General features: G+C 43.4%; 1 protein-coding gene across 1 annotated transcript in view; it reads left to right on the top strand.

The window, feature by feature from the left end:
- The window catches only part of adam19b (ADAM metallopeptidase domain 19b), a 199,658-nt gene that overhangs the window by 32,137 nt on the left and 142,051 nt on the right, over positions 1 to 25,470 (top strand). Inside the window, exons 2-3 of the mRNA XM_063053687.1 lie at positions 16,691 to 16,809; positions 22,534 to 22,604. Of these exons, the coding sequence (XP_062909757.1) occupies positions 16,691 to 16,809; positions 22,534 to 22,604 (190 nt within the window). The remainder of the gene's footprint in view (positions 1 to 16,690; positions 16,810 to 22,533; positions 22,605 to 25,470) is intronic.

The raw sequence follows: 25,470 nt of genomic DNA, 5'->3' as shown, positions 1-25,470 counted from the left end.
CCCCGCTGACCACAAAGCTTGCAGTTAGGGTCCTCTCTCAGCATCCATGTGTGTAGCTGTGATGGTGTAGGGAGAGTGTCGTAAACGGACTGCAGGAGGAAAGAAATGTGGAAGGGCTCTGGTCTCCAAAGCTCTTCCCAAGTGACCTTGCACTTGGGAAGATCCCATTTCGTTCAGACGTACTGGGACCCCAACTTCACTGCCTTCAATACCCACCTTTCATCCTCACAGGTCCATACCTCTGCCTGGACCTTGTCACGCCTATCCTTTGCACTTGCACCCCCCGCATCGTTGGAAGCTAAGGCCTTGCTGTCCGAGGCATGGATTGCCAATGATGTCTCTCAATTGCAGGGAGCTCACTGCCTGGTCTATGACCAAATTGGGGGGCCCACTTTCATCCTAATTTTGTTGTGGCTCCTGTTTGGTTTATTAGCTTATCATCAGAGCCCCCCAGTGTTAGCACAACTCTACTCTTTGCCACCTTGAACTCCTCCACTACTGATGACAATGGGAACTGTGGTCAGTTGTCTGAGCCCCACTGGATCTCATGTAAAGCCCCACTGAAGAATCCCCAGCCACCTCCGCAGGTGCTTGTTGACGTTCCTCACGATGTCTTCTACGGTGCTTATGGGGAGCTCGTACACCATGAAAATCCAGACCCGTCTTGGTCGAAGACCATGTTGGTACAACCACGTCTTGCATTTAGCAGGGAGTCTGGTTTTGTCGATCTTCTTCAGCCACTCTTGAGTCTGCTTTACAGTGTTGGTGATGTTGGCGCTGTCCGTCATTGCTGCATTAAACGGCTTTCCATGACTCTTTCCTGGGTGGTCCTCTGTGGGTGGAATGACTTCTCCCTGTACTTGAAGACTGAACTTGCTGGTAACCTTGCCCTTGTATTTTGAACAGGAGCTCACAAACTGTAGGATGACACATCTCTTGATATTGTGCAGGTGAATCTCATCCTGTGTTTGCTGAGCTTCCTGATGGCCACCGGTGTCACTCAGCCTCCTTTGTCACTTCATCACATACCGGTTCTTGCATCTGAAGCCATTTGGAAAGGAAACCTGGAATGAGTCCAAAAATAGGGGCAAAATGCGTGAGATTTTTGATAATAAATCCATCGAGGCCGTCAGGGAAACATTTTACCCAGTAAATGGTTAGAAAGCACTGCCTCAAGGAATAGATGGGGAAAATCACATTTGTGGATTTAAAAAGATAAAAAGGAACTGCTTGTAAGTAGATGATCAGTAAAGAACTATCTACTGAGCTGTAAATTCTGTAAATTAATATAATGATATGTTCGAATCGATTACAAGGCAATAACTTGTGATTTGAAATACCTGTGATACGATAATCCCACAAAGATCTTGGAACTTCAAGAAGTAAAGATACTGCTTTTTATACAATCTTTATACTCTGTGCAATCTCTTCCCTTGAAGGTGGCAATACAAGCATATAGATTGGTAAAGAAGATGGAAGGCATGCTTCTCTTTCCTAGTTGGGTCATTGAGAATAGTCAGGAAGTTATGTTGCAGCTGTGTAAAGCTTCATACAGACTACATGTATTATGCGCTGTTGTGGTTACTGTATTACCGGAAGTATTTGGAGGCACTGGGGAGGTTGGAAGAGAAGTTCACTGGGATATTAACTGGATTGGAGAGTATTAGCTGCAAGGAGAAATTGGATACATTTGGATTACTTTCTCTGCAGTGAGTGACTGGGGGAAGTTTATAAAATTATGAAAGGCATAGACAGGGTAGATAGAGTCTTACCCCATGGATGAAATGTCAAATACTAGAAGGCACAGGATTAATGTTGGGGGGGGGGGGAGGAGGTAGAATTTAAATGAGATTCATGAGGCAAGTGCTTTTATATAGAGTTAAAAGACACCTCTGCGATGTACGGCCAGGGGAGATGATAGAAGCAGATATGAAAGTAAAATTTGAGAGACATTAGGCAGATATATGAGCACACAGGGATTAGAGGGTTGTGGTGTGGACAATGTGCAGGGAGATGAGCTTGGTTTAACTCGGCATCATGGTTGGTGAAGGCATTGTGAGCCAGAGGGTCTGTTGCTGTACAGTACTATTCTGTGTTCTGCTACAGCACCTTGATCATCCTCTTGAACACAAATCTTATTTCAATCCATTTTTATCATCATTTCCTTCTGTCCAATTTGTCTAACTTTCCAGCCTGGAAATACTCGTCTCTCCTCATGTTAGGACATAAAAGGTTTTTTGACAGATGAAACTACTAATTTTGAAGTGCCTTTTTCTATAAATTCCTCAGTGCTGCTCCTTTTAGAACGCTTACTTTGGCCGAAGTGTAATGGGACCTGCTCTTTCTGTGCGCAAGTTTAAGGAGGTGATGTAATGCTGAGAGTCATCAGTGTAGAGGAACTGGCTGGTGTCCATAATACACATTGCATTCGTAAATTGGGAACAAATAATGAGGCCATTTGCCCTATACAGGCTCTGGGAGTCGGCAAACGCTATGTATCTCAATCCTCTGTCCTTTCTTCTTTGTCCTAAAAGTTTTTCCTTCATGATATATATCCAAGATATTAATGTTCCAATTGTACAGAGAGTCTCAACTTTAACATTCAGATGATGACATCATATTATTGGCCAATAAATGAGAGTTGGTTATTTTTTTATTCAGGAGTGACAAGTGAAGATACATCCCTGCTTTGTAAATCACTCAAAAGTTCACCGAACTGAACTGGAGAGGTTTAAAACAGCTTCTTCAGCAGTGAAATCCAGGTCCAAAGTTAATCGATGGGTGGCGTGTTCTAGGTGTGGAGCAACTCGCCTGGGTCCTAGTGTGAAGTATAATCTGGTGTTTGGACAATCTAAATGTTGGCGCATATAGACTGGAAAGGCAGGGTGTGGAGAGTCAGATGAGGTTGGATCTCTCTGGACGCTAAGCCGATTTGGAGAGGTCAAGAACAGCTCCTGCAGTAGTGAAATCTAGGCCTGGAGCGATTCACCGGTGGTGGGGCCCAGGTCCTAGTGCGAGTTTCGGACAATTTAAACGCCAGCACTGATGGTCCTGGGGCTTCTCTCTCTGCGATGCTAAGGCTGTGAGGCTGCCCCTGTCTGCTGTGCTTTGTGTCTGTGAACTTTACCCCACTAATATGGTGAACCGAATACTGAAGCTTTGGGCCTCCTCTGGGGGTTTGGATCTAAGGACTCAATTTGGTTTGGAATTCCGTTGTTGTTGCTTGTGTCCAGTGTTTATATAATTTGTTCTGAGTTTTTTTTTCCCCTTTCTCTGTGGGCACTGGGGGACAATGGTCTTATTTTTCAACTGGGTTCTTTCGGGTTCCTTGCTTTGTGACTGCCTGTAAAGAAACAAATCTCAAAGCTGTATAATTTGTACATTCTTTGGTAATAAATGCACTTTGAAACTCTGAGTTCACTTGCAAACAGAGTTTTTAAGTGCTTGGCTTAGATTTCAGGGATGCTTATTGCATTGCCAAGCCCAGAGAATGTGGGCATGAGTTGACAAAATTCAAAGACTGGACCCTAAAAGGCTGTAGAGTGATGGGAAGGAAATCACCGGATTTCATCAGCTAATGCTGTGCAGGTGATCAGCACTGATGGAATTGACCCATTGCTTCTCTGGCAAGGGTTGACCCACCTGATGACACTCAGCATAGCTAATTGCAGCTGATTGTCAAATGCAAAACTAGGGCAGGATAATGAGGTTGATAGACAATCACCTAGGATCTGGGTGGGTGGTGAAGCATTCTATTTTATTGATTGTAGAACTGTACAACACAGGAACAGGACCTTTGGCTTTCAATATCTGCACTGAATACAATGGTGAATTAAACGCAAACAAGAGAAAATCTGCCAATGCTGGAAATCCAAGCAACACACACAAAATGCTGGAGGAACTCAGCAGGCCAGGCAGCATCTAACAAAGAACAGTACCGTCCACATTTCGAGCCAAGACCCTTCAGCAGGACTGGAGGGGAAAAAAGATGAGTTGAATTAAAAGGTGGGAGGGAGAAACACAACGTGATATGTGAAACCAGGAGGGGAAGGTGTGAAGTAAAGAGCTCGGATGTTGATTGGTGAAAGAGATACAGGGCTGGAGAAGGGGGAATGTAGTAGGAGAGGACAGAACGCCATGGAAGTAAAAAGAGGGGGAGCACCAGAAGGAGGTGATGGGTAGGCAAAGTGAGGGAATAGGAGATGGGAATGGTGAAGGGGGACGGTATTACCGGAAGTTCGAGAAATTGACGTTCATGCCATCAGGTGGATGATACCAGACAGAATATAAGGTGTTGTTCCTCCAAGCTGAGTGTGGCTTCATTGTGACAATAGAGGAGGCCGTGGACAGACATATCGGAATGAGAAGTGGAATTAAAATGGGTCGCAACTGGGAGAACCTGCTCCTGGTGGACGAAGCATAGGTGCTCAGCAAAGTGGTTTCCTAACCTGTGTTGGGTTTTACCGATAAATAGGAGACCACACCAGGACCACTGGACACAGTTTATGACCCCAATAGACTCATAGGTGAAGTGTCATCTCACCTGGAAGGACTGTTTTGGCGCCCTGAATGGTGGTGAGGGAGGAGGTGTAGAGGCAGGTGTAGCACTTGTTCCGTTTGCAAGGATAAGTGCCGGGAGGGAGATCAGTGGGGAGGGACAAATGGACAAGGGAGTCGCATAGGGAGTGATCCCTGGGGGGTGGGGGGTGGAGGGAAAGATGTGCTTAGAGATGGGATCCTGTTGCAGATGGTGGAAGTTGTGGAGAATTATGTGCTGGATGCAGAGGCTGATGGGCTGGTGACTAGTGGTGTGCCTCAGGGATCTGTACTGGGTCCAATGTTGTTTGTCATGTACATTAATGATCTGGATGATGGGGTGGTAAATTGGATTAGTAAGTATGCAGATGATACTAAGGTCAGTGGAGATGTAGATAATGAAGTAGGTTTTCAAAGCTTGCAGAGAGATTTAGGCTAGTTAGAAGAGTGGGCTGAAAGATTGCAGATGGAGTTTAATGCTGATAAACGTGAGGTGCTGTATTTTGGTAGGACTAATCAAAATAGGACATGCATGGTAAATTGTAGGGCATTGAAGAATGCAGTAGAATAGAGGGATCTAGGAATAATGGTGCATAGTTCTCTGAAGGTGGAATCTCATGTGGATAGGGTGGTGAAGAAAGCTTTTGGTATGCTGGCCTTTATAAATCAGAGCATTGAGTATAGAAACATAGAAAATAGGTGCAGGAGTAGGCCATTCGAGTATAGGAGTTGGGATGTAATGTTGAAATTGTACAAGGCATTGCTGAGGCCAAATTTGGAGTATTGTGTACAGTTTTGATCACTGAATTATAGGAAAGATGTCAACAAAATAGAGAGAGTACAGAGAAGATTTACTAGAATGTTACCAGGGTTTCATCACCTAAGTTACAGAGAAAGGTTGAACAAGTTGGGTCTTTATTCTTTGGAACGTAGAAGGTTGAGGGGGGGACTTGATAGAGGTATTTAAATTTATGAGGGGGATAGATAGAGTTGACATGGATAGGCTTTTTCTATTGAGAGTGGGGGAGATTCAAACAAGGAGACATGAGTTGAGAGTTAGGGGGTAAAAGTTTAGGGGTAACATGAGGGGGAACTTCTTTACTCAGAGAGTTGTAGCTTTGTGGAATGAGCATCCAGCAGAAGTGGTTGAGGCAGGTTCGATGTTGTCGTTTAAAGTTAAATTGGACAGCTATATGGACAGGAAAGGAATGGAGGGTTATGGGCTGAGTGCAGGTCAGTGGGACTAGGTGAGAGTAAGAGTTCGGCACGGACTAGAAGGGCCGAGATGGCCTGTTTCCGTGTTGTAATTGTTATATGGTTATGGGTATATGACAAAAGGAACCCTATCCCTAGTAGGTGGTGGGAGGATGGGGTGAGGGCAGACATGCGTAAAATGAGAGATGCAATTGAGGGCAGCATTGATGGGTTTACTTGGACAAGCATGTTTGTGGATCTTGAGTAGGAGGTAGAAATGGGAGGTGTGGGGTGTGGGAATGATGAGGTTGGTGGCAGTGGATGGCAGATCCCCAGAGCTAATAAGGTCAGTGATGGTGTGGGAGACAATGGTCTGGTGTCCTTAGTGGGGTCCTGTTTGAGGGGTAATAAGAGGCTTGTGTTATCTCTTTGCCTGCCTGTTGCCTTCCTTCTCCCCATTTTCTTTCTTCCAAGGCCTTCTGTCCTCTCGTGCTATATTCTCCCTTCTCTAGCCCTGTATCTCTTTCACCAATCAACTTTGCAGCTCTATTCTTCACCTATCACCTTGTGTTTCTCCTTCCCCTCCCCCACCTTTTAAATCTACGCCTCATCTTTTTTTTTCTCCAGTCCTGCTGAAGGGTCTTGACCCAAAACGTTGACTGTACTTTTTTTCATAAATGCTGCCTGGCCTGCTGAGTTCCTCCAGCATTTTGTCTGTGTTTCTGAATTAAACTCTATACCCTCATCCTATAAGTTGTGTTTGTTCTTAATAAAGACAAACAGCATGGGTAAAATAACACCTTGCGGAATATCGGTAACTCGGGTTGGCTGTTTGGAATCTGGTTGGTCGCTGAGCTTGGCAAAATGTTTGCAGACGTTTCAGCTCCAATCAAGAAGCCATCGTCAGTGCGCAATTGATAGTCAGCTGTGCACTGATGAAAGCTTCTTGATTGGAACTGAAACATCGGCAAACATACTGCCAAGCTCTGAGATGAAGCAGACCTCCAAACTAACACATCTTTATTCGGAACCTCCAATAGTGGCTTCAGCCCAACACAAGCACATGTGAGCAGCTCACCCATGTCGCTTCTGGCTCCAGGATGATAAGGGTGATAAAACCAAAATTTTATCCCTTTCTCCTTAAATCAACATTCTCTATTTGACATTCCTGCCCTGAGAAAAATATTCTGACTGTCTGCTCTATCTATGTCTCTCATGGACTTGTACTCTCCTGTCAAGTTGTCCCTCAGTCTCTGATGCCCAAAGAGAAAACAACCAGTTCTGTCCAGCCTGTTCAGCCTCTCCTTACAGGTCACACCCTTTAAAGGCTCAAAAAAAGGTTCAAGGGTTCATTTATTATCAAAGTATGTTTGCAGTATAGAACCCTGAGATTCATCTTCTCCAGATAGCCATGAAACAAAGAAAACCATGCAAGTTGTTCAAAGAAAAAACTCAAACCCATCTACCCACACAATCATCATATCCCCAATTCACCCCTCCTCTGCTCAAAAAAACTAACAAAGTGTGTCAAGCGGCAACAAGAACACCAACCCCCAAACCCTCTCCGCTTGCACAATAAAACTAACACATCACACCACACGGCAACAAGAAAGAATGCATGAAAACACAGAAGATAAAGACCATAAGACTGTAAAAAAAAATCTATAGTCCAATCCATAAATGCAGAATTTTGTAACATCCTCTGACAGCATCAAGATAAAGAAATCCTACTAGAACACAGAGGCCTACGTTCCAGCAATAGTGAGTGATAGACTTCTACATAGACTCTTTCTCTGGCAGCAGGGAGATCTGTCCCTGCTGCCACAAGGCAGGTAGTTGGTAATGAACCCTTGTTTGTCTTCAGCATTTGCCTCAACGGTTCAATCTTCCTCGAGGCTTTAATTGGCAAAATGGAGTCGATCATTGACTTGCACTCCATCTCCAAGCTCCTTTGCCTCGAAACTGCTTTGAGCTTGTGTTTGCTTCCTGGAATCTTCTTGGAGACAGCTAAGTGCTAGATCACTCAATCAATCGCCAAACTGTAAATTGCAGGCTCTAACAGTTCTAGAAATGCACTTAAGGTGAAAAGCAGACATAAAAGAAGTGAAAGAAACAGTTTGGTGGACTATTAGATTAGATTATGAGGACACACAGTCCTCGTTTATTGTTATTTAGAAATGCATGCATTAAAAAATGATACAATGTTCCTCCAGAAAGGTATCACAGAAACACAGGACAAACCAAGACTAAAACTGACAAAACCACATAATTATAACATTTAGTTACAACAGTGCGAAGAAAAGTGTCAGGGATGAATCAGTGACCCACATTGATTTGGTCTAACTGATAACTGGGATGAAGATAGGGAATCCTGCAATCACTATGTGTCGCCAAGTAGGGATTGTCCCACATCCTAAATCCTTGCCCCAGTTTCCTCTCTAGATGCCTCTGGAGGTTATGCAAACAATGTCAGCTTTTTAAGTGTCAATTTGTTGATAACTGATGGGATTTGAAGGCCTAATTCTAACCAGTTGCTACACCTGGTAAAATTCTATAATGTCTAAGCTATTTCCCATTTATTTGTTTGCTTTTAATGAAGGTTTCCTTGTTGCTGTTTTGGAAAAAAACCTGTACGGGCTGCTTATGAACAAGGAACATCCTCTGGGAAAGCTAAGGGTTAATGTTTACAATTAACAAGTCTAATAGGTTGGTAACTCCCAATCTCAATCAGTTTACTCTCAAACTTGGTGTCATTGGATGTAGACTTGAGGTTTGAATCATATACGTGTCATCACAACACCTCTTCTGCCTCTGTGACATGTCCCGTTTCAGCTAATGAGCTGACACCCTACACGAGGAAATCTGCTGATGCTGGAAATTCAAGCAACACACATCAAAGTTGCTGGTGAATGCAGCAGGCCAGGCAGCATCTCTAGGAAGGGGTACAGTTGACGTTTCGGGCCGAGACCCTTCGTCAGGACTAACTGAAAGAAGAGCTAGTAAGAGATTTGAAAGTGGGAGGGGGAGGGGGAGATCCAAGATGATAGGAGAAGACAGGAGGGGGAGGGATGGAGCCAAGAGCTGGATAGGTGACTGGCAAAAAGGCTATGAGACGATCATGGAACAGGAGGCCTAGGGAGAAAGAAAAGGGGGAGGGGGGGAAAAACCCGGAGGATGGGCAAGGGGTATAGTGAGAGGGACAGAGGGAGAAAAAGGAGAGAGAGAAAAAGAATGTGTGTATATAAATAAATGACAGATGGGGTACGAGGGGGAGGTGGGGCCTTAGCGGAAGTTAGAGAAGTCAATGTTCATGCCTTCAGGTTGGAGGCTACCCAGACGGAATATAAGATGTTGTTCCTCCAACATGAGTGTGGCTTCATCTTTGCAGTAGAGGAGGCCATGGATAGACATATCAGAATGGGAATGGGACGTGGAATTAAAATGTGTGGCCACTGGGAGATCCTGCTTTCTCTGGCAGACAGAGCGTAGATGTTCAGCAAAGCGGTCTCCCAGTCTGCGTCGGGTCTCGCCAATATATAGAAGGCCACATCGGGAGCACTGGACGAGGTATATCACCCCAGCCGACTTGCAGGTGAAGTGTCACCTCACCTGGAAGGACTGTCTGGGGCCCTGAATGGTGGTGAGGGAGGAAGTGTAAGGGCATGTGTAGCACTTGTTCGGCTTACAAGGATAAGTGCCAGGAGGTTGATCGGTGGGGAGGGATGGAGGGGGACGAATGGACAAGGGAGGCACGTAGGGAGCGATCCCTGCGGAAAGCGGTGGGGGGGGGGGAGAGGGAAAGATGTGCTTAGTGGTGGGATCCCGTTGGACGTGGCGAAAATTACGGAGAATAATATGTTGGACCCGAAGGCTGGTGGGGTGGTAGGTGAGGACAAGGGGAACCCTATTCCTAGTGGGGTGGTGGGAGGATGGGGTGAGAGCAGATGTGCGTGAAATGGGGGAGATGCATTTGATAGCAGAGTTGATGGTGGAGGAAGGGAAGCCCCTTTCTTTAAAAAAGGAGGACATCTCCCTCGTCCTGGAATGAAAAGCCTCATTCTGAGAGCAGATGCGGAGGAGACAAAGGAATTGCGAGAAGGGGATGGCATTTTTATTGAAGGTGGCGGAAGGTGGCTGATACCCTCACCTGTTCCATAGTTACCGCCGCTGATTTCCCTTTTGTTCTCCATAAACTTGAGCTCATGCAAATAATTGCTGCCCTGACTCAAACTTGCAATGTCCTTTTCGTCTAATTAGCTCTGCTGGCTGACCAAAACTGGTCCTGGTTAAGCAACATCTTGATATTGGTATTCTCTTCCTTGTTTATTTTAAATCCTGCATGGACATGGCCATCACTCTTTCTATAATCTATAATTCTACAACCATCTGTGACATCTATGCTCCTCTAATTTGGCTTTTTAAGCATTGTTAAATTTAATTACTTTCCCATTGGCAGTTGTACTTTCAGTTGCCAAGATTCCTGGTTCTGGAATGCCTTTGCTAAACCTCTCTGCCTCCTTTTAAACTGTTTTCTAAAAGGACAGAAAATTGAAAAAAGACTGAGGTGCAAAGGGACTTGGGAGTCTTCATGTAGGATTTCCTGAAGGTTAATTTGGAGGTTGAGTCGAGGAAGGCAAATGTGATGTTAGTGTTCATTTCAAGTGGACTGGAATATAAAAGCAAGGATGTAATGTTGAGACTTTATAAAGCACTGGTGAGGCCTCACTTGGAGCATTGTGAGCAGTTTTGGTCCCCTTAACTAAGAAAGGATGTGCTGACATTCAAGAGGTTTCAGAGAAGGTTCACAAAATGATTCCAGGTTTGAATGGCTTGTCATATGAAGAGTGTCAGATGCCTCTGGGCATGTATTCACTGGAATTCAGAAGAATGAAGGTGACCTCATTGAAACCTATTGAATGCTGAAAGACTTTCATAGAATAGATTGGAGAAGATGTTTCTTATGGTGGGGGTGTCTAAGACCAGAGGACACAGCCTCAGAATAGAGGGGTATCGTTTTTGAACAGAGATGAGGAGGAATTTCTTTAGCTGGAGTGGTGAATCTGTGGAATTCATTCCCACAGTGACTGTGGAGGCCAAGACACTGGGCATGTTTAAGGCAGAGGTTGATAGATTCTTGATTAGTCAGGTTAAGAAGGAATATAGAGAGAAGGTGGGAGATTAAGGCTGAGAGGGAAATGGATCAGCCATGATGAAATGGTAGAGCAGACTCGATGGGCCAAATGGCCTAATTCTGCTCCTATATCTTATAGTCTTATGGCCCTTTATTTCTTTTATTAAGTTCCTTAAAACATTTGCCTTCCAATAAATCTTTTGGGTATCAGTCTTAAGGTGTCCTCATGTGGTTTCTAGTCAATTATTTCTGGTTGGTGATACTTGGGGCAGCTTTGCTGTGTAACAGTTTCTGCATTGTTATAACTTGTTGTTGTACACTGCAGTAACAGGGTGTTAAAAAGCACAGTAACTGCAAAGTTATAAGATCAAAGCTTTATGTAGGAATATGTGCATTAGGAACAGTGCCTCCAACCTAGTGAACAAAGAATTGATATCCATAGGTCTATAGATATGCAGAGTTGTACATCAGACCTTTCAGCCCATCATAGTTATACTAACCATTTTACTTATCTATACTAGTCCCATTTTACGTATTTATACTAGTCCCATTTACCTTCATTTGATGTGTAGACCTCTTGCAGTTGGTCATTCAAGTGTTTTTCTAAATGTTTCGACAATGTTCTGAGAGTAGCACAGAGACAGAGATGGTATATGTTGTTGTTTGTATCTATTCCACTTTATGCTGCAGTGTAGATAGGCAGCTGCACTTAGAATAGTTTGAACAACAGTATCATTACCAGGTAAGTGGGCAGTTAGGTAAATCTGAAGGAAGTTGGAATTTCTTCTTGCATGATGAGGTGAATCTCTGGAATTCCTTCTGGTGGAGGGCAACTTGCTGGGGTATATTGAATGTTAGCACTGGCCTGAGGGACCTGATGTCCTATTCCTGCCCCTATTTTCCTGTATTCATTTGCCTTCACAGACATTCAAAGTCTTTTTCTCATATAGAAATATTTTTCATAAAAATCAGTGAATATTTTTGCAAGTTAAAGGACTAAAATACATAATTAAAACCAAATTGAATTAAGTTTAATCCAAACCCAGCTTGGATTCGTCAGGCAACAAATTTCCCCGGTTCATTCTACTGGGACAGTTGTACTTATCCCTGTCACGGGCTCACAGGGAGGTTGAGATCTGGGAGATTTGTGGATATTTATGTTGTCCATGGGGAGCCCACTTATTCAGTGCAGGCACTCAGCTGAGGCTGATATTCCACAGCTTGGGGTTTAACTTGGAAACATGAATACGTCATGGCAGGAGCCCAGGAATCAGGGCAAAAGGTCTGCTCACCGTGAATGTTAGAGCAAAAGTTTTGACAAGAACAGGCCATTCGGCCCAACAAAGTTTGCCAAATTCTTATTCACATAGTGTGTTGAAATAACTAGCACATTTAGATTTGAAACTATCTGAGGTACTACTCTTAAATACATAACTAGGTAGTTTGTTCCATGTGTCCACAACTCACTGTGTAAAGAAATGCTTCCTGATGTTAGTCTGAAATCTCCCTTTAACCAGTCTCCACCTATGGCCGTGTGCCCTTGGTGTTGGATTAATTTTGAAGCAGCAGCTGGCATCCAATTTACTTATGCCCTTAATGATTTTGAACACTTCTATCATGTCTTCTCTCATTCTATGTCTACATAGGCTAAAAAAATTGAATTCTTTCAATCTTTCTTCATAGCTCATACCCTGCAGACCTGGACTGAGTCAAGTCACCTTTCTCTCTCCAGTGTTTACACATCCCTCACACAATATGGAGACCAAAATTGTACACAGTACTCAAGGTGTACTCAAGGAGAATGTCTCTAGATTTGAACTCTTGACATGGGAATGTTTAATCTGGGGGAACGACTCTGCTGTAGTAAAATTGACATTTTGTCCTGTCTTAAGCCCCAGTGACCTGTCTTGACAGCTCTCTCCCAAATATCCCCACCTTTATTAAAGTTCCTTTGCCAAATAAAGCCTTGAAAGTTTTGTCAATAAAGTGAGGTAAAGATGAGCTGGGAGTAGGTTAATCTGGAGTATAACCTGACATAGAGCAATTTTGCCAGATAGCCCTTTTCAGAGTGTGAGATTATAATAATATTATACAGCTTTTTTAAAATCTTCAACATCATCTGAATTTGCCATTTATATTTGGTAATGCATCTGCACGATCAACTTATCTGAAGCAGTTATCAGTTTCAGTTTGCAGAATGGCATGTACTGAATTGAGCTTGAGGTTGTGTTGGAATATGTAGTACACGAACGTTTGGAAATATTGGCTTTTCTGTCTTCCGCTGCTCCTTCAGGGGAGAAAATCAGGAAGTCACAGGAAAGCTGAATGTGATGAATAAATTCTACAAGATTAGCAGACAAATTAATATATTCTAGGGTGGGGCAATTAGACAATAATGGTGTTGAGCTTGAACAGGTCAGACTCATTGAATCCTTGTGTTGACAACACATTTATGAACAAGCATCGTGGCACTTGTTAATGTTCTGAAGTTCATGGGCTCCTTTGTGTGTTCATGTGTATTTTGCTCTTGTATTAGTGCTACTGGTTAACAGAAGGGTTAATGAGAATGGATGAGTGCTGAGTAATACATGGAATTACAGAGAACCTAAGGTGTGAAAGCAACTTGTTTGTCTTCACCAGTCTGTGCTGATGTTTCCTGTCACACATGCACTTCCTCTCATCTTGCTTCATCACATCCTATCAGCACAATCTTGTCCTCATTTCTTCCTTGTGCATTTACTGAGAGCTTCACCTCAGGTAGTCCTGGCTAATTTAGATCAACAACTACACTTGCAGGCAAGTTTGCATCCTAAGCCTTACCTGGTAATCAATTAATTACATACTTGGTTTGCATTAAGTAATGTAAAAGTATAAATTAATTTGTGCATTGTGGTAGTAACCATAAATTCAGGCTAGTTTAGCATGGAGTCATACCGGAGAACTCAGGATTACTTACAGCTGTTCTACATAGCTAACTGGACAATCATAGTTATGTCGCATGGAAACAAGCCCTTTGGTCAAACTGGTTCATCTTGACCATGATGCCACATCCAAGCTAGCCCAATTTGCACGTGTTTGGGCCATAACCTTTTAAACCTTTTTAATCCATGTACCTATCCAACTGTCTTTTCAAATGTTATTGTGGTTACACCAGCCTCAGCAACTTCATTTGGCAGCTCATCCTGCATACATAGCAATCATTGTATGTAAATAAAGTTGCCCCTCAAGTTCTTGTAATATCTTTCCCCTCTCATCTTACAACAATGATTCCATAACCACTGGAGAAATACTGAGCGCATTCCATCTTTCTGTGCCCCTCGTGATGTAACAATCATGATTCTTATGTTCACGTAGACAAGAGACTCCAAATGCTGGAATCAAGCAAAAGGAATGAACCCCGCCCCCCCCCCCCCCCCGTTTCCTTGACAGCGTAAATCTAGGGAAGACGTTCTCCGGTTCCGCCAAACCAGTGAGATTGAGACTGCTCTCCCATCCCAAACCCCGGTTTGTGTGGACGCTGTGTAATTTGCTACCCTGCTACAAATTAGTGCCATGAAATAACTGACTACATACGGTAAAAGGAACCATATTTATGAATCTTAACTAAAGGGTTAGTAAAGAAAAACAAAAAGAAAAGGGCCCATTTTAATTAAACAGTCAAATGTGCACAAGTTGGAGCTCAACGTTTCACCATATTCACCGATCGTCAATGAATCTCGGCACCTGTCTTCATCGAATCCTACGACCTGTTTTCTCCAGCATCTTCTCTCTTCATCTCCCACTGAACAAAAAAACCCCAAGACCAACCTTAGTGTCCCTCACCAGAACAACCTCCCCACAGTTCCATGATCCTAATTGGATGGCACACAATCTTCATCACTCCTTATCTTCAACAATAATCCAAACAGGCTGACAGCAGAACAGACTGCTCTTACAGAACTGCTAAATGAAATACTAACAGTATAACAGTAAAAATGTGAACCAGGGCATTACAGGAGCAAAAAAAAACACATCTGTAGGTGTAGGATTTTGTGGGGAAGAAATTGTCGATGTTTTGGGTCAAGGTTCTATATAAGGACAGACTTGAGGGGGAAGATGCCTGTGTAATAAGGAAAGTGGGAAGTGTGAGCTAGGGATTAGTAGGTAATTGGTGGATTGAAGAAGGATGAAGGACGATGGGCAGATGGAGTCAGGTGGGGAAAGGGGAGGGGTGGAGTTGTCAGATAGACGGATAGGTGATGGGCTGAAGCAGGCAAAACAAAGGGCAGATGGAACCAGCTAGGAGTGGAGGGGTGTTGGGTGAAGGTGGAGGTGATTGCTGGAGGGCAATCTTGTGTTTCTCCCCATTACTGAAATACTGCATCCCAAACAACATCCTATGATTGCTCTCTCCAGTGCAATCACATCCCTTATGTTGGGCAAGGATCAGATGAGAGGAGAGAGGCCCTAACATTGACTTCAGTTCTCTTTTGATCTGAAGTAAAGAAAAAGATTCCTAATCTGCTGAATTAAGTTCGGTGGATTGCTGGGTGGCAAGGCTTGAAGGGCCAAAAGAGTCTGTTCTGTGCTCATTCTCAATAAATTAAAAAAAATAAAGTTGTATAAAACATTTCACATTTGGTGCAGTTCTGTATTACAGGAATGATGTGGCCGTGTTTGAGAAATATTCAAAAGGGTGTTGTCAGAATTGGAGTGTGTTAATTATAAGGAAAGATTGGGCAGACTTGGATGGTTTTTTTTTTCTGGAGTGCCAGAGGCTGAGGGGTGATCGGATAGATGTGTATAAAATTATGTGTGGCATAGCGAAGACAGATGATTAGAGCTATTTTCCCACTAGGGTCAAAATGTCATATATTAGTGGGCATCGTTTTAAGGTGGGAGCATGAAAGAAGATTTACAAGGCAAGTTTTATTTTACACAGTGAGTTTTAGGTACCCGAAGCATGGTGCCAGGGGAAGGGGTAGGTACCCAAAGCATGGTGCCAGGGGAGGGTAGGTACCCAAAGCATGGTGCCAGGGGAAGAGGTAGGTACCCGAAGCATGGTGCCAGGGGAAGGGGTAGCTACCCGAAGCATGGTGCCAGGGGAAGGGGTAGCTACCCGAAGCATGGTGCCAGGGGAAGGGGTAGCTACCCGAAGCATGGTGCCAGGGGAAGGGGTAGCTACCCGAAGCATGGTGCCAGGGGAAGAGGTAGGTACCCGAAGCATGGTGCCAGGGGAAGGGGTAGGTACCTGAAGCATGGTGCCAGGGGAAGAGGTAGGTACCCGAAGCATGGTGCCAGGGGAAGGGGTAGGTACCCGAAGCATGGTGCCAGGGGAAGGGGTAGGTACCCAAAGCATGGTGCCAGGGGAGGGTAGGTACCTGAGGGATGGTGCCAGGGGAAGAGGTAGAAGCAAATGTGATAGCAATGTTTAAGGCATGTTTCAATGGATCCATGAATAGGAGGGAATAGATTGGGATTACTTTGCTTGAGAGTTGTTTTGCACAGACAGTTGTAGGCCAAATGGCGTAATCCTGTGTTGTCTTGTTCTCTGTTCTGTGGAGTTGTAGGGAAGTTCAGGCTGAAGTGGGCTGGAGGTGGAGTGAGGAAGAGCAGTGTCACTTGCCAATTTATCGGGGTATATGCATAGAAACATCAATTACCCTGTCTGCATTTGACCACATTTGCTTTGTTGAAGTCGAAGAGATGATTGTCAGCAGTGCAATCACAATCAACATTGGGGGGATGAATTAGCGGGCAAAAATTTAAGTCTGTAGAGGGAAACATTTGCTGCAGATTCTCGGAACGTGACCTGTCTGCCAATTTACATGTCCTTTTCTTGTTTCCCAGGGCGAACCAGTAACCTGAAGCCAAAGATGTACAAGTACGACCACATCACAAAGTATGAAATAATGGTGCCCCAGTGGCTCAGCTCAGGTCCTCTGGAAAGCGTTCCGTCTCACAAGCAGGTACAGGAAGTTCATCTGATAACTATCCCATCATGTTAATTAGGCCAAAGAACAAACCGCTTGACAATGTATTAGGCAAGTCAGATCATTTAACGTCCCACGTAACAAAGTTCATTCAGTAATCAGGTTAACTCAGTAACAGGGCAGTTATGCCGTGTTATATTAATTACCACTTGTTTTGTTCTATTCCAATTATCAGGTGACCAATTCCAACACTAATTGGGAACAGGATATTTATTCAATACCCCAAGATGCAACTGGCAAACCGGATACTGCCTAGACCTAATAGTAATGTGTAACTTATTAATTTGTGATTGATGTGCTGATAAGACAGGTTTTTACCTTGTGATGACTCTGCAGGAAACCCTTGAGGACAGGTTACACAGCTGGTTCCTCCATGGCTGGGTCCTCTGTGCAAAGGTTCAATGCTGAAGGCACCAAGCCAAAATGGAGGTGCATGAGTCCACCCTGCCCAGAGTCATGTGCTATGATTTTAGAGGGTCAGAATACCTTCAAAATTTCTTCCTTGTGCTGAAAAGCACTTCATCTTTGCCGGCCAACATTCTAACCTTGCCATTAATTTTTCCTGATAATTTCATAATCCTGTGTTAGAGAACAGAAGTGTGCAGAGTGCCAGAAGATAATAGAGCTGCTGTGAGGGCTCTGGTGACCTCTGGTGCGGTCTGTGTCGGGTTTGCATGCTCTCTCTCTCTCTCTGTGACAGTGTGGGTTGCTCAGTTTTTCTCCCGCATCTCTAAGGCCTATGGGTTGGAAGTTTAATTGGCTGCAATAAATGAATCTCAGTGTGTAGGTGAGTGGTAGAATCAAGGTGGGAGGGGAGGCTGTCGTGGGTTGGGGATTGTGGAGAATAGTGAGACAATAAGACCATAAGATTTAGGAGCAGAATTTGGCCATTTGGCCCTTAGTGTCTGCTTCACCATTTCATCATGGCTGATTCAATTTTCCTCTTGGTCCCAATCTCCTGCCTTCTCCCTGTATCCCTTCATGCCCTGACCAATCAAGAATCTATCAACCTCTGCCTTAAATGTACATAAAGACTTGGCCTCCACAGCTGCCTATGGCAAAGAATTCCACATATTCACCACTGTCTGGCTAAAGAAATTCCTCTCCATCTCTGCTCTAAAATGATGCCTTCTATTCTCAGGCTGTGTCCTCTGACCCTAGATTCTCCCACCACAGGAAACATCCTCTCCACATCCACTCTCTTAAGGCCTTTCACCATTTGATAGGTTTCAATGAGGTCACCCCTCACTGAAACCACCATTACTCCAAATGAGCCTCGCCAGCACTTTTTAAAGTCTCAACATTACATCCTTACTTTGATATTCTAGTCCTGTTGAAATGAATGCTAACATTGCATTTACCTTCCTCACCACAGACTCAACCCTTTAGGGAATCCTTCACAAGGACTTTCAAGTCCCTTTGCACCTCAGTTTTTTGTACTTTCTCTCCACTTAGAAAATAATCAACCCTTCTATTTATCAAGCAGTAATAAATGAAGGCAACTGGACTTGCTGTGTTGTCTGTATTGTCTTTCATTTCTTCTACCAGAATGAATAACCATACACTTCCCAACACTGTATTCCATCTGCCATTTCTTTGCTCACTTTCCTAATCTGTCTACGTCCTTCTGTAGCCTCTCTGCTTCCTCAAAACTACCTGCCCCTCCACCTATCTTCTTATTGTATGCGAACTTTGTAATAAAGCCATCAATTTCATTATCCAACTCATTGACATACAGTATAATGTAAAAAGAATCAGTCCCAACACAGATCCTTGTGGAACACCATTAGTCACTGGCAGCCAGTCAGAAAAGGCTCCCTTTATTCCTACTCTTTGCCTCCTGTCAATTGGACACTGCTTTATAATGCTAGAATCTTTCCTCTAATATCATGTTAATAACTTGTTGAGCAGCCTCATGTGTGGCACCTCATCAAAGGCCTTCCGAAAATCAAGGTGCACATCAACTGATTCTCCTTCGTCTATCCTGCTTGTTAATTCTTCAAAGAATTCCAATAGATTTATCAGACCATTCTTTTCCTTGAGGAACCATGCTGACTACAGCCCATTTTATCATGTACCTCGAAGTACCCTGAGATCTTAATAATCGACAGCAACATCTTCCAAACCACTGAGGTCAGACTAACAGGCCTCTAGTTTCCTTTCTTCTGCCTCTCTGCCTTCTTGAAGCATTGTGTGATGTTTGCAAATTTCTAGTCTTCCAGAGCCATTCCAGAATCTTGTAAATTTGGAAAGATCATTATGATCTCTTTAAGCCACCTCTTTCAGAACTCTGGGATGTACACCATCTGGTCCAGGTGACTTATCTACTTTCAGAGCTTGCATTTTCCCAAGAACCTTCTGTCTAGTTATGGTAACTTCACACATTTCTTGACCCCTGACACCTGAAACTTCCACCATACTGCGAGTGCCTTCCACAGCGAAGTGGAAGTGCTTGATGTTTGGCATGGAGATGATGGACCAAATAGCCTATTTGTGAGATATCATGGAACCATAGAGTCCTACAGCGCATAAAAGGCCCAACTGACCCATGGGCAACCAAGATGTCCATTCAAGCTGGTCCCATTTGTTGATGTTTGGTCCATAAACTTCTAAACCTTTCATGTGCTTTTCCAAATGTCTTTTAAATATTGTTACGGTGCCTACCTTAATGACCTCATCTGGCAGCTTATTCCATATATTCATGGCCCTCTCTGTACAGAAGTTCCCTTCTACCTATGAAACATTTTCCATCTCATCATAAACCCGTGCCCTTTGGTTCTTGATTCACCCAACCATGGAAAAAATTAGAGTGTATTCACTCTATCTATATCTCTGATTATTTCATACACCTTGATAAGATCACATTTCAGTTTATCCAATTTAACGACAGCAATTAGTGGGGAGATATTGAGTCTGCATGTGGTTTTGCAGATCAGATTCTGGCCCTGACTATTCATTCAGCTCAACATGCACCCTTCAGCCTGGGTGAGTGAAGTGCCTTGTTCACTGATAGTTGAGTAAAACAATGCAGGGAGTACCCATTCTGCTCCAAGTTAACTGCAACACACTTGAACCTTTTACATTGCCTTTGGGGTTGTAGTTTGGGGAACAGAAAAATTAGAAGGTATATGGAAAAAAGGCTCCAGGAAGTCCCTTCCCTAGGCCCAGACTCTTGATGCTCCATTCTCTCACCAGCTCTGTGCTCTGAATCAGACCCCTAACACCTTACAAGGGCCTTCTTGCTTCCCATCTCTTCCAGCCTACTGATTCCCTTGGCCTCCGCTAATCCCATTATCCCAGCCCCAGTGCCACCCAAAACATTTCTGTCACTGATTTCCGAGCCCAATGTGATGCCAGACACCTCTCTTGCTGTCTTTACCTTAATGCCTGTTCCTTTGGCAAGGAATTCTCACTCCCCACGGATAGCCCTTTCTCATTCTCCAGCACTTCCACTTGGATTCCTCCTTCTGGCCTCTTGTCCTCTCATGACCTTTTCATTTCTGGTTGTCACATGTTGACTTCTCCACTCCCCTCTTCCACATATGGAGCACTCCACGCACTTCAGACGAATCCTGACCAAGTACGCAAACCTGCAGACAAGGGTGGTGACATTGTAGTTTGGTGGATAGACCTCTAATTCGCAGAAGCCAGACTGTAGCACTCGGATACCTTCTTTTGCCTTCCCCTGGACAGCGATCCCATGAATAAACACAAAGCAACTGTCTCTCAGACCGTTGCTGATCTCATCACAGCAGGAAATCTCCTCTCCAAACTCTCCAACATGATGGTGCCATAACCTCAGAATGCCCACTTCTGTCTCTTATCTATGATCCACAAGCAGGACTTTCTTGGTAGAGATGTTAAATCTGATTGCTCTTCCTCCACCAAACTTACCTTCTCATATCTCAACTCTATCCTATTTTCCCTATCCTGTACAATGCCTTCCTTGCCCATACCAAGGCATTGTTCACGTCCTCCACCATTCTGCCAACTTCCAATTCCCTGGTCCCAACTGCTTCATGTTTAACATGGGTATCTAGTCTCTATACACTTCCATCTGCCAGTCAGAGAAGTCTTGGGGCCTTCTGCTTCTTTCTGGAACAAAGACCCAACCCATTTCCTTCCAGCAAAACTCTCAACCACCTGGCAGAACTTGTTCTCACCCTGAATAACTCTAGGGCTAGAACAAGAACTAGTATTCTTGTCTTCTGCACTGCCACAGTGAGGCCAGATGCAAATCATAAGATCAGCAAATAATATGCCAGTTCTGTGGGAAGTGAAATACAGCAGGGGTTTCAGGTCAAAGACCCTTCATCAAAACTGAGAAACAGAGGGTAAAGAATTCAAGAGAGAAAGACAGAACAGAGCAGGGCTTCTTCAGATTAAATGTTCCTGGAAGAGGCATCCAGTGTATTCAACAAGTAATTGAAAATCAAACGGATGGTAGATCAGGAGTTCCCAACCGGGGGTCCATGGACTCTTTTGTTAAAGATAGGGTTCTATAGCATGAACAAGGTTGGGAACCCTGCTGTAGATGCTGGAAATCTAAAATGAAAACAAAAAATGCATTTTCTATTTCTAATTTGCATTTTATGCATTTCTTTTAATTTACCAGATGTTTTAATTAGGTTGTAAAAAATTTAATTCAGGCCAGAAAGCCATGTATACAGAGCTTATAATCGAGGTCAATATTAAACTAGTATCTTTCCGGATAAGACATTTAACTGAAATTGCTTGGAATTGGTGGGTTGTCTTTGATGAAAGGTTGGGGAGACCCGGTTTCTGCTCACTAGAGATTGAAAGAATGAGAGGGGTTTAATTGAAACATAAATTCCTGAGGGATCTTGACAGGATGGATGTGGTGAGGATGAAAGTATACAGAAATAGCTGTCACTCTTTAAAAATATGGGTCCCCTAATGAAGGTATAATGGAAGCAATCATTTTCTTGGAGGGTGGTGAGTCTTTGCGACTCCTTTCCTCCAAGGGAAAGCAATATTTGTATATTTTAATACAAATATATCTTAATCTTTAATAAGGAGGTGAACATCTTGGGTTGAAGTCACAGCTGAATCAATCACAATCATATTAAATGGCAAGCAACCTAGTGGTCTGCAGCTGTATCTAATTTGTACATGTGCATGGCAACATGTGTACTCATTGGATAGATTAAAACATCCCCCAGCACTCTTTGGTAGTAAGGAGGGACTTGTCTCTGTTGTCAAGACAAATATCCAAATCTTTGCCTGCTGTGGGATACCTGCTCACTCAGTCATTCTACTGCTTGTGGGATCTTGCTGTGCACATTTCTGCCACTAGTTTTTTCCAGTCCAGGACTGTGACCATGGAGAAGTAGGCCATAGTTTGCTACAGAATGTTCAATGCTCTGGATATAAGTGCAAGCTTTTTTCCCAAATGTTTTATTTTCGGTGAGCCCGTTCTCATATTGACAGGGATTGTCACTTTGCATAGTGTGCAACTGAAAGAGTGGGTCACGTTTGCAGAACTATGCCTGAAGATGGACATTTAATAGATGCAGATAAGGGTCTTCCGGCCTGGAAAAGCTACCAATATTTAGTGGCTGGAAATTGGTGTAACGGAGACCAGTTACTTCAAATGACTCAATCTACAACTCAATAAATTACATCTGGGGTGTTTTTCTCTTTCATTCCTGTCTTCACCCTCCCTTCCCATGCACCCAGCATCCGACATGGGCAGAGATCCGAGTCATCGCTGAAGGAAGTGACCATGTTTTACAGATCCAGAAAAATGAGTAAGTACAGCATGCAACGTAGGAAGAGAGAGCATTGTGGAAAGAGAAGTATGTTGATATTGGTTACAGGATACAAATGATATATTGAATGAAAGGTAATGTAAATATGATATATTGTATGAAATGTTGGCCTCTCAGCAGCCAGTGCTGAGTGTAGGATTCAGTAACAGTCAAGGTTGAAGATAAGAAAAAAAATTCTCTTGATGCTGAACACTGAACAACAGAAATGTAAGATGAAATGGAAAAGATTTAGATTACAGAATACGAGTTGCCATTGGCTGCAGTAGGGTTTGTGTAACTCGATTCAAACAGTTTATTATAGGGATAACTTGAATCACAGATTTATTATGGTACAGGAAGATACCATACCCCTCCAAATTACTTTCTCAACAGTGACAGCCATCCAATTCCTTTATGGTTTCACAGATTGATTTTGCTTTTTTCACCATTTATTGAATTCTAGACATAACTACTGCGTGTGTGAGGGGTAAAAGGTTTTTCTCACTTCCCACATACCTTCTGCCCAGTATTTTAAACTTGTGTCCCTTGTTCTTGAAACAAATGCTAACAGGAATAGCTTCCTGTTATTAACAATGTCAAAACCTATTGTAGTTTTGTACGTGCACCTTAATCCATTCTCCTCTCAACCTTCGTTGCTTCCAGCAACTCCAGCCTCCCATTCAAAACCTTGTAGCTGAAGCATTCTTCCCAGGAACCATTCTTTTCTGTACCCTCGCCAAGAGCGTCCTTTGTGATGACCAAAATTGGTTGCAATCCTAAACTTGTAATCAGATATAACATATCATCCTAGTGATTGTGCTCTAATACTTCTATTGTTAAACCTCACTTAGCATGCCATGCCTCTTTCAAGGATTAATGCACAGTGCCACCCTGAAGTCTCTCATTTTGCACAGCCTTTGGAAATATACCACTCAGTCCATGATGTCTCTCTTTGTACACCTCACCCTTTCCTGTATTTCTACTTCAGCCACCACGTATCTGCCAATTCACTCCGTCTATCTTTGCCTTCTTGAAGTCTCACTGTTTATTAGGATTTGTCAACTGCAGATTTCAAAAATGTATCGTGCATACCCACTTTTAAACGTTAAATGGAACTAGGACCAAGTGATGTGACAAATGGAATAGAAAACCGCCCAGATTTGCAACAGTCATTGGCTACACTATAATTAGAGAAAGAGGAAGTATTAATCACAGAATATTAATAGAACTGTGATATTTTTGGCCAACTGAGTCAATACTAGACACCTGCAATACAATTCTTACTTATTTCCTTACCAGGGAAAAGATGATATTGTGGTAGAGTATACTATATAATTCAGCTACTATATAGACAGTCACACCTAGTAAAATTTAAACCGCCTCATTCCAGTCTATAGATTTAATCATGGCAGGGGGTTTCTTAGTCTCAATTGTTACGAACTGTAACGTTTGGAAATAAACCAGCAGCAAGAGATTTCACACGGAGTTGGGTTTTAATGTTAAAACCACTATCTTTATTAGTATCTACTTATAACATCGTAACTTAACCAAGATAAACAAATGTTAACTTTGTTTATATGTATATATGTGTGTAATATAGCTCCCAAACTAAGTTAAGCTTGGGGATACAAAGCTCAGAGTTTTGAGATGGTAAAGTAGGAAAGTTCAGTTCATCCACGGAATGTAAGATAGGAGAGAGATATTTGTAATCCAGGGTGAAACGTAGAGAAAAGGTGGTTATGTCCAATTCCACAGGTAAATGAAAGTATTCCACAGATGCCACAATGGTAAAATGAGGTAACAGTCACTTTAGATCTTGTCTGTTGGGTCATTCCATATCCACATCCCCTCCCCCTCTCCTCCCCCTCTCCTCCCCCTCTCCTCCCCCTCTCCTCCCCCTCTCCTCCCCCTCTCCTCCCCCTCTCCTCCCCCTCTCCTCCCCCTCTCCTCCCCCTCTCCTCCCCCTCTCCTCCCCCTCTCCCCCCCCACTCCCCCCCTCTCTCCCCTCTCCCTTTAAAGTTAAACAAGCTGCAAGTCAGTCAGTGAACCACATAGTTCCACCTCATTCAGGTGCTCTTAAAATAACAGTCCACAGTAAAGGAAAACTGTGGGTTCGTAACACAATGGATATCTTTCCAAACAGGAGAAATCACCCTGCTTGGTGGGTGAGACTTATCGCTGTGAAATCTTAGCAAAATTAGAGGTGTATAAGATGATGAGAGGCATTGATCGTGTGGATAGTCAGAGGCTTTTCCCCAGGGCTGAAATGGCTGTCACAAGAGGGCACAGGTTTAAGAGGCTTGGGAGTAGGTACAGAGGAGATGTCAAGGGTAAGTTTTTTATGCAGATAGTGGTGATTGTGTGGAATCGGCTGCCGGGGACTGTGTGCAAGCAGATACGATATGGTCTTTTAAGAGACTCCTCGATAGGTACATGGAGCTTAGAAAAATAGAGGGCTATGGGTAACCCTAGTAATTTCTAAGGTAGGGAGATGTTTGGCACAAATTTGTGGGCCGAAGGCCCTGTATTGTGCTGTAGGTTTTCTGTTTTTTCTATGTTTTAAGCAATCTCAGGTTGGAGGGCCATTGGTGGCCATTGTACGAATTGACTTGGGACTGCAGAAAATGGTTCTGACAGCTCTGGACACCTTTCTACTGGACATGTTGGCATCCTGAAAAGTGCATGGCATGCTGCTTGATCTGCTGATCTGTCCCTGGGCACCAGACAATGCCTGGAGCCAACACTTTCATTTGATCATGCCTAGTTGACCAAAATGTAATGAAGCACCTCTTACACTTTACTTGTCAGCTTAAGTGGTTCAACAGCTCTCAATCTGCACTGTGAACTTGGATTTCTGCTGCACATT

Source organism: Mobula hypostoma, chromosome 7, assembly GCF_963921235.1.
Source record: "Mobula hypostoma chromosome 7, sMobHyp1.1, whole genome shotgun sequence".
NCBI classification, from domain to species: Eukaryota; Metazoa; Chordata; class Chondrichthyes; order Myliobatiformes; family Myliobatidae; genus Mobula; species Mobula hypostoma.
Note: the sequence above shows the minus strand (reverse complement) of the source record. Positions and strands in the feature narration are given on the sequence as shown.